This window comes from Lepisosteus platostomus, chromosome 11, assembly GCF_059453375.1.
Source record: "Lepisosteus platostomus isolate fLepPlt1 chromosome 11, fLepPlt1.hap1, whole genome shotgun sequence".
Taxonomy (NCBI): Eukaryota; Metazoa; Chordata; class Actinopteri; order Semionotiformes; family Lepisosteidae; genus Lepisosteus; species Lepisosteus platostomus.
In genome coordinates, this window is record NC_142621.1 from 42517453 (window position 1) to 42527697 (window position 10245).

General features: G+C 37.3%; 1 protein-coding gene across 2 annotated transcripts; it reads left to right on the forward strand.

Moving 5' to 3' along the window:
* Positions 1-54: 54 nt before the first annotated feature.
* On the forward strand, positions 55-7426 carry LOC148652716 (uncharacterized). 2 transcript variants are annotated; one of them, XM_088599787.1, is made up of 6 exons: positions 55-130; positions 534-562; positions 727-1051; positions 2019-3481; positions 4025-4195; positions 5716-7426. In XM_088599787.1, exons 4-6 carry the CDS (start codon positions 3422-3424, stop codon positions 6409-6411), a joined length of 927 nt encoding a protein of 308 aa, XP_088455913.1. In that variant the 5' UTR covers positions 55-130; positions 534-562; positions 727-1051; positions 2019-3421; the 3' UTR covers positions 6412-7426. The 2 variants fall into 2 exon arrangements, with proteins under 2 accessions (XP_088455913.1, XP_088455912.1); XM_088599786.1 differs by having other exon boundaries at positions 76-130; positions 727-743; positions 3355-3481.
* Positions 7427-10245: the final 2819 nt, after the last annotated feature.

Below are 10245 nucleotides of genomic sequence, written 5' to 3' on the forward strand. Positions count from 1 at the left end.
CGAGGAAATACGAACCCTCCCACTTAGTTACCATGTTAAAGTCATATTCCACACCCACAGTTTCTCTTCAGAACAAGGAAGAGATGTTCAGTTTCGTTTCTGTAGCAGTGGAGAAAAGCGCTTAAATCAGGTGAGAAAATCGATTGAAACATCTTTGGAAGATTCATTTAAATTATTTTAGCGAACATGTTTATTTACCATTTATTTTAATTAGTACCGAATTGAGTAGTTTGAGTAGAACTGAAGTTTCTTATAAGAGTTTATAATTACATTTAATTAGTGGTAATTTAGTTTGACATTACGTCGAAATATATTCCCATGTATTCATGAGAATTTTTCACACAAATGATCAGTTCGTTATTAAAGCCAAATAAAGTCAGACATTCGGCTAAGATTTGTACTGCAACATGTTGTCTATTAAACTATTGATTTGTTTCTGATTATTTAAGCTTCAAAACAGGATAATGGTATGCATATTAACGACATTGTAAATATTGCAAGAAAAATACGTACTGATGTTGTTTTGTTTTTAGCGAGAATAACGATGGGGAGTGTGAAGAAAGTAAGTACCCTATTGATTTCAATTTGTATTGGCAATGTCCTTTTTTTCCTTTGAACTATTAAGAAAAGCCCATGACATTTCATTAGAAAGTCTCAATGTGTTAATACTGTACTGTATGTGTGCTGATGGCAACTTTTTGTTTTCCATGTTTGAAATGGAATCAGTCTCTGCAGGAGAGAAGGTAATTTAAATGTTTTTTTAATTTTAAAACTTGCTTTTCTATATGTACAACTACCTTTCTTGAAACTACCTCTTCACTTTACAGAATAAATTTAGGTTTTTGTCTGAGCATGACCTAAGTTTGATAACTGGGTGGACTTGAGTAGTCTAGGCTAAGTCCTAGGACTCTCCTGGCACATCTAGTTTTAAGTATGGTCAGTTAAAAAAAATACTCCAGTTAATGCTGTAAAGCACTGAGGAATGTGCACTGTATTAAAGAGCAAATGAATTCTGAAACATGGGTTAGTGGATGTTTTCAGTGGAAAACGTGTGCAGGCCTTATTCTTCTTTTTCTGGAATAGGAGCTCGAAGTGGTGAACTGCATTAATTACCAATTGGCTGTTTCTAATTATGAACCAAGCATAAGAGTAAAAATTGTAGATTTCTAATTTTAGAGTGGGGAAAAAAATCTTATTATAGGCAGTCAAACTTGCCCCTTTAACCTTTGGGATCAGCTAGCAACCTCAAAGATACAAGCACCTCTGGGTAATGTTAGTGACAAGGCATTATTCAATCCACTGCAGTAAAGATTTCTCAAACCTGGATCATTTGAAACCAAGAAAACACCAAAACGTTTATAGAACATAAGGCTTCCTGGCATCCAAGCTTTGGCCATTAATTTTAGCAGGCAGAGTTTGTCATTGTCACAGCCAGCAGCCATATCACAATGCAACTCACAGCTGGCAGCCCAATGTGAGCCTGGCCAGTACCTGGATGAGAGACTCCTGGGAAAGCTAAGGTTGCTGCTGGAAGAGGTGTTAGTGGGGCCAGTAGGGGGTGCTCACACGACGGTCTGTGTGGGTTCTAATACCCCAGTCTAGTGATAGGGACACTATACTGTAAAAAGGTGCTGTCCTTCGAATGAGATGTAAAACTGAGATCCTGACTCTCTGTGGTCATTAAAAATCCCGGGGTGTTTCTCAAAAAGAGTAGGGGTGTTACCCGGCATCCTGACCAAATTTCCCATTGGCCTTTGCCACTCATGACCTCCACAAATCCCCATCTCTGAACTGGCTTCATCACTCTGCTCTCCTCCCCACTGAGAGCTGGTGTGTGGGGAGCCTGCTGGCGCACTCTGGCTGCTGCTGCATCATCCAGGTGGGGCTGCACACTGGTGGTGGTGGAGGGGAGTCTCTATTCCCTTAAACGCTTTGAGTGGAATCCAGAAAAGCACTATATAAGTGGAAGGAATTATTATTATCCTGATATTATCCTCAAATTAACTGGACAAAAAAAGCAAAATGTATATTCAAAGCCTTCTGATTGCATCAACTATGCAAAGTACAAACCTGCATAGCCAGTCTAAGAGGGTAAAGAGCTATAACTCACAACAGTGGTAAAAACAAGGTAATTAATACTTAAATTGTAAAATGTATATACAATAAAAACGTTTCTAAAGCTAGAAACATTGAGGTCACAAAAGCTTACAACACAGCACTGTCAGTCAACTTTGGTCATGAATCACAGGTTTATTTCATCATTCATGCCCCCCTCCGGGATCCTAGCTTTCTCATTGTTCTCCCTAGTCTTCTTCCTTCGACATTACTCTTTGCTTGACTCCACTCAGGTCACTAGAAATTCTTAATTTGCTCTACTTCAACGACTCATTACACTGTGTTTCACTGAGGACTAGATCTTCAGTAATCAACTCTTCTCCTCGCTTTCCTGACTGATCCCTCCCTGTTGATCAGGGGTGCCTCTGTGCAGCCAACATCTGTACCACTGACAGCAACAGCTGCCAGTTTATGGTCATCCCAGTGTGACCATAGGCTACTGATGGTAAGGCCTAGGGAGTGCTCAGGACTCAGTTTGTGCCATCTAGGGAGAAAAAATACACTACTACCAAGTGATGCTCCACTCCTCAACGCTATTGAACCTAGCAAACAAAATGCCAAAACTTTGGAACATAGGATACTCTTCCTCCCCCATCGGCAGGGCTTCCGGGACATCCGTACACCGCCTTCCTCACTTTCATTAGTCTTTTGGTTAGTTGATCATCTTGGTAGTTACAACATCTGTCCAGCACATCTGTTCAGCTCACTGTAGAGACTGAAATGGACTTTCTCAAGCACCTCTAGCTTTAGGAGTCCCACAGATTTATAAGCTAGCCCAATTGCTCCTTGCTCCTTGCTCCAGTTTAGACAGAGACCCCACTCTGTTTGCCTCATAACTGTTTTTATGAGCCAAGAGACATGGCTAATTCCACATAGAGCCTATCCTGTTGGCTCTTCCCTCACGTGGAATTTTACTGCTTCTGAGAGCTAATGACCTCCTTCTGCGGGTGATTTCCATCAACAGATGGCTGTTTCACAAAGCCTCCACTCACTACCTCATAGTGTTCTTATGTTGAATTTTAATTAAAAATGTCAGTATCACCTACAGTATGTACTCAGAAAGGTAATGAATTAAATTGCATGGATATTTTCTACATTAGCAGATGGTATCAAAAGTTTCCCATATGAGAACAGTTGAGAAAAAATTAATGTTAATATTTTGATAAGACGTCATATTTTTAAAACTTTGTAACTTAACTGTTTTTCAGATGTTTAACAGTTTTATTTTTATTATTAAAGGAAGAATTTTTTCCGGTATGCTGAAAAAAATGTTGCAGATCTTCAAATTTGTGGAAAGAAATTCATAATGAATTTCTTCAAATTCTGTTTGACGCATGAGAACGTGATCGAAAAATACATGGATGAGGTACCGTATTACTGTAATTACTGTAATTCTAACCCTCTGAATGTGATTACTGTATACACATCCCAGTAAACATGTTAACATTAGCCCACCATTGGCTGAAGATAATTCTGCCCATTGACCTAATGACCAACATCAGATAAAAATGGCATAATATGACAGATAGACGGCAAAGTAACTAATGTATGTCTATCAACCTAACACTGCATACTCTCCCCCTCTGATGGAGGAGGAGCTCTGTTGTAATCTTTAAAAAAAACATCCACAATATAGCAAATAAACTAAAATTTATATGAGCTTAGTTACAGATGTAAAAAAGAGACTGATTTAATTGTCCTTTTCATTGAATACTGTCCATCCATGGGAGCTAAAAGTAATACAGAGGCTGGTCATCAATAAGCCCAACTGTAACCCACCCACCACAACCCACAGCCTTATAAGTCTATAGTGTTAAACACTGCTGCCCCAGCTATTACAGTACATAATATGATATAAATGCACTTTGTATTATAGAACAGGAAAAACATATGTTCTTTTTTTTTTAAGGTGCTTCACTCCATTTTATTTCTGGGACATATACACAGGAAGTCTTATGAGCCTGACGCATTCTTGACTCAGAACGAAATGGAAAAAATACAAGGAATGTTTCCAGATCCTTTTCTCAAGTTCAAAACCCACCTCCCAAAGCAAACACCATTTTCTATCCTACTTGATGCGGTCAGTATAATCTTTTTGTCTTTGTGTCTCTTATGTTAAATGATTCAGTTTTCACGCATCATCACGGTAAACAGGTTTCCGAATTTAGTATGATTTAAAATGAACATTTTTTTATTCACATGAAATTGACTTGGACCATGTATGACAATTCCCAGAGATTGATTTATGTTTACCTATTGATCTTAAAGAAACCAATTTGAAAGGCTAGATGTTGTATTACCTCCTTTATAACATAGACAAAGTATACATGTGACTTTTTGTGTAGTAAAACACAAAAACTGTATATCAGAAAATCGACAGTGAAAAAGAAGCATAGTCCTTTGACAATGGAAGTTCTGAAGTTAATGTTCAGTTTCACTTGAAAAATAAGGTGAAATGAAAAACCTTTGGTTCAAAACAAGAAAATACTAGTAAGTATTTTTACACATACAAATTTTAGTACTGTATATGTTCAACACTTGTGACCCCACAGCTATCTGCCCCCCCACACACACACTTATTTTTCAACTGAAAAAGAATATTAAGTTGAAAACTTATACTGCCAAAGGATTGTTCTTCTTTTTCAGTTTTAAGAATCTGGGCTTCTTTAAAAAGGTTATCTTGTAACACTTTTTCATAGAGTCCTTGAATGATTTAAGAACAAAATAATCAACAAAGACAGATTTCTTCCATCTATCCACTATCAGAAATATACCTGTTCCTGGTAATCAACCCTAGAACCAAAGTGCACCACCAGTTAACACCAGTTAACCCAACCAGCATGTCCTTGGAAAGTGGGAGGAAACAAGAGCACCCAGGGAAAGCTCATGTGGACATGAAGAGAGCATGCAAACTCCACACAGAATGTGCCGATGTCCTGTGAGGCAGTTAGAACCATCATAGTGCCTAATAAATTGTTTGTTCAAATATGCTAGTATTAGTATTAGCATTAGTATTAGATTACCACATTTGATTTTGTTATAAGTTATAATATGTTGGGATCAGTTTTGTGGTAGATACTCAAAACAGAAAGGGTCATTAAAGAGAGAGCCCCACTCCTCAGCAGTCAGGATCAGCAAGATAACACTGCCAATAAACCTCTCAGCATGACTTTCAGATATGGGAGGAAATGAGAGTACCTGAAGAAAGCCCACACAAACACATGATGAACATACAGTCTTCAAACAGAAGGTGCCTCAGGCCAAAATTGAGTTCAGGATTCCAGAGCAGTGAGTTAGCAGCCTTGACAGTCATCTGACACACTGCCAATCCAGTCTGTTGACATTACTTTTTAATTTGCAACAAAAAAAAATACGTCTACAATAGTGCATTTCTAGGGCTTACAATAACTTACAATATTCAAAATTACAAGTTCAACTAATACCAATACTACTAATAACTAGTTGTATATGAACACACCGTATATGGTTCCGTTTTGTGTGTCCTTGAACATATGTGGGGTTTATTTTTCTAAAGGATATTAATCTTAAATTATAAATACATAATTAATGTATTGTTTATCTATATTTTAATTTTTTTAGGTCGTTCAAATCAAAGGCTGTGAAAATGAAGAGGAAATTCTGAGGTTTCTTGCACAGATGTGGAAAGACATGGACATGCCAAAAAAACCAAGTAAACCAAATGTTAATAATTTTTATACTTTGGAAGCCACTGTTGTCTGCGTCTGCTATAATGATAAACCTGAAATTAATACTCCAATGAAGTATTATGGAGCTTCCTTGTCCTGCCGAGGTAAAGAGGAAAAACAAATCTTCATTGCTCTCTCATGTCTACACACATGGAATACACTGGTAGCTCATGCTGTTGCTTTTGGAGAACATGGCCATGCAATACAGTTCCCAGAAACAGTGAACTGCCAAGCTTTTGAAAGAAATTGGACCACAAATCAATATCAAGCTAAAGAGGCTTGCAAGAAATGTCAGGACATTTTTTTGGGCATTTCATACAGCAGTCAGTCACAAGAAGATTCACAGTGGCCCTTTGGAAACTGTGCAGAGACTGAGTGCCTAAGCAAGCTTCTGAATAAGGATCGTGATCTTTATCATGGTACAAAACTTGTTAAAAATGGAACGACAATTGACATTCAGAAAAATGACATAATGAACAAAGCTAAAAATGCTTTGATCGAATGTTTACAAAAAAGAAATTTTATGACCAATGGCCATACTCTTAAATTTTATAATGATATAACACATGATAATCATGTGCAGTCTTAATAAGTACTTACTGTAGTTAGAACAAAATACATTTGTGCATAGATTTATTATTATTCTATTGTTTTAGTATGTTTAAAATCTCGGTTTAGTTTTTATTCAAGCCATAAACCAGGCTTCTACTGTGTAATCTTCCAGAGATATTACAATGTGTTTGAGGGGACATCATACCAGGCAGAAATTGACACTTTTTCCAGTGGTGACAAAGTGTTAATGTCTCGCAGAGTGAAATAATGAAAATCGCTTATTGAATAACCACTTATGTTGATGCATGTAATACACACAGTTAAGTTCAAATACTCAGAAAAAAGAAATCTGTAGCCATCAATGGTGTCTTGCAGAAAGTTGCTGCTAGATATCTCCAGAAAGTGGATGATATCATGGATGAGAATTAATACAACTTTTCGGGTATTATTTAGGTGTAGAAAAGATTATGAATCACAATCTTATTTTTGGTGTCAATGACTTCCATGAAGCAGCATTCAAAATTCATCATTTTGAAACAAACCATTTGAATTAGCATAACAAATTTCTTGGTAGATTGACTTAATTTGGCATGTGCAAACATTAAAATCTTCTGTTATTCTATGTGTGCAATGCTCCATACATTTCTTTTTATTTAGATTCCTTACTACATGTGAAGTTTTATGTACATACGTGTGAGAGATATTCACTAATTTAAAACTTTAAAGTATTTCTTCAGGTTATCTTTTACATGATTGTATGTGATTACCTTCAGAGCTGTGATCATCATTACAGGAAAATGATATGTTCTTAAATACTTTTTGAACTAAATCATTCTATAATAACATTTTTCAATGAAATTCACTTTTCTAAGTTTTGTAAAAAGTGTTTATTTTATAAACAGTTGCTTTTTTTGGTAAAATTTCAATGCATTTCTGATCCAGAATATTTTAATCTGTTATCTATACTGTATATTGCTCCTATAACGTATTAGTTTTAGTCTATGTTGTGTAGTTTTAATGAATATTTGTAATAAATCATTGACTTTTTCTTACTTTGTGACCCTGCTTGTTTCTTTTGATCAGTGGCTGTCACTTTAGAAATGGGCGCCAGTCCATCGCAGGGCACGTGCAAGCCAATCATACATGGGGACAATTTGGAGCCACGGTATAGGCCCAAGGGGGGGAATTTGCCCCGGACGCTGAAATAACTCCGTACTCTTATCGAGAAATGCCCGGGGATCTTTAATGGCCACTGAGAGTCGGGACCCCGGTTTAACATCTCATCCGTAAAACGGACTTAAAAAATGGACTTGATTTATTTTTACCTACACTAAAACTGAAGGCGCAAACAGTTCAGTTACATAAACTGGCTACAATTAAGAGGGTTGCCATTTCTTGTATAAATGCCACAATTCTAGAAAATTACATGGTTTTAAGACAATGGGTCACATTTATTTGTTCCAAAGCGCAGACCAGAAATGTTTGGCTCGCACAAGCCAGCATATCTAATGCTTTTAAAATCAACTCTAGCTCATTTTTCTCTTCTCTACAACAAGCTAAGCCCAATCATATTACTGAGTTATCCTTCTCCTTATTCACATTCTCTCCTGTCAAAGCATGAACTCTCTCTCTTCTTGATTATTTGAATAGGAAGATGATAAGAGCTCCTTGACCATATAAAATCTCCTGACTTTTTCCTCCACTTCTTCCACTGCACTTTACGAATTGTACCCCTAGCCTTAGCAACTGTTCTTAAGGGTTCCTTTTGGTCTGCACTCATGCAATATACTGTGCCTTGCAAAAGTATTTAGACCCTTCCTATGGTTCTCGTTTTGTGAAATTATAAAATAATGCAAACATTTTTTAACATAACATTTCAATAAAAACCTGAATACACAAAGTGGAAACTTCTGAGGTTAAGATAAGTTATAGTTAAGAGTTATAAGCTATAAGTTAAGAGAAAAACTGATTTTTTTCTGCGGGGTTCACATGGGCGCCCTCACCTGCTGCCGCATCAGGTCGGCCCCCCACCGTCGGGTACTTGAACCCCGGCCTCCAGAGGAGACTCGACAGGGACCCAGCCTGTTGATCTAAAGAGCGATCTCCCCCTAGCCCAGCAGCTGTGGTCCTGCTATTACAGGGAAGGGCGGTGACGTCACCGCTCTGGTAAGCCAGCTCTTACACACTCACCGGTGGCCGTATGCGTTACAATATGTTTATAGCATAAGTCATCAATACCCCAGTACCTAATATGGTAAAGATGGTAGATGCATCTTTAGCAACAACTACAGTTTGTTTAGTTAAGTCTCTATTAACTTTGCACACTGGCTTGCTGCAGTTTCTGACCACTTTTCTTGACAGATTTGCTCAAGATCTCTCAAGTTGCTTTGGGATCCCTTCCAGAGAGCAGTTTTCAAGCATTTCGCTATAGACAATAAAGCTCTAACCTGCTACATTATTTAATAAACAACTTACAGGAAATTTGGTTTCACTGTTAGGCTGTAGACTAAAACCCACGTGACAATTCAGTTTCCTCTAAGAAAGAGGTGTTTTTCGATCAGGGTTTAGCGGTAAGTATTTTCTTGTCTCGCTCTTCATTTAATGAAGCACAGTCCTAAATCTCACAGGGTTAAAAAAATACGCCCAAAGTGTAACTCACAAAAATAATCTGGTCATAAATAATTCAGGGAGTTAAAAATGAAAAGTAGTGTTTAAAATGTGACTTTGAACTCTACAGAAAGCCCAAACCAGAGAGTCTGGACCTACAGTAGGATTGTATTTTCATCAGACTGAGGTCAAGTCTGCGTTGGAGCTGCTAAACTCTGAAAAGGAGTGCAAACCAATCCTAGAGTATTTGATTAATAACTAAAACATATAACAGCATCTAATTGGCATAATTACTTCTAAATTAAATCGAATGTTTTAAACTACATTGTTATGTCAACTCTGATTTCTGAACAAATTAAAATATATTATGGTATCTATTTTTCAGGGTTTTGATTATTTTTTTTTTTAAGATGTGGAAGAGTTATCTAAATGTAATACTGTGAATGAACCACATATTTTTCCGGTTGACATTTTAGGCTGCATTACACTGCAGTGGGCGGTTTCAGCCATTATGTACAGTATGCACACAGTGAGTCAAGCAAGGTGTGGTGGAAACAAAACATCTTTAAAATGCACTATAAGAAGGAAATTAACGTGATGCAAGGTACAATAAGTGACAAGAATGATCCGGAAGTGTATGTAAATAGCAAAATTTCAATCAAAATAAAATAAATAAAATAAATTACCACAGTAGTGTATGAGGAGTATAACAACATTAAGCGAAGTGACAAAGCAGCTGAAACACCTGCTTTGTTATTTCTTCGTGGTTAACTGTGATTCCTGTGGGTCTATTTATCACATTCTACCCAGTTTTGAGGATGTAAAAAGTGTTGTTGTGCTATAAATGTGACTTTCCCTGGTCCAGAATTATTTTTTCTGAGGCAGGTTTAATGGGGATTTTATTTTGAAAGGTGCCGCCACGCCAGCATCGCTTAATATAGCTTCACGCTGCTCTACTACGACACAGACAGGTCTGAAAAAGACCGAGTAACTTCCGCAGTTCACGTTCTTGACGGTTTGGCCGCGCTGCCGAGAGAAGGTAAGAGAAATTAGATTAAAAACGGACAAGGACTTCGTACTGATTTAAAAGATATCGAGTTGGACAAATAGGCAGGTTTGTGATACTTGTACACCACATTTCGCATTAGAAAGGAATAATATACGTCACAGAATATCAGCGACGCCATTACAGTCGACGTGTTTTCTTTCTAGTCCCTTGCATAACGAGTTTACTTCGTTTCGTTTCAGTGTAGGTGCTGTTATA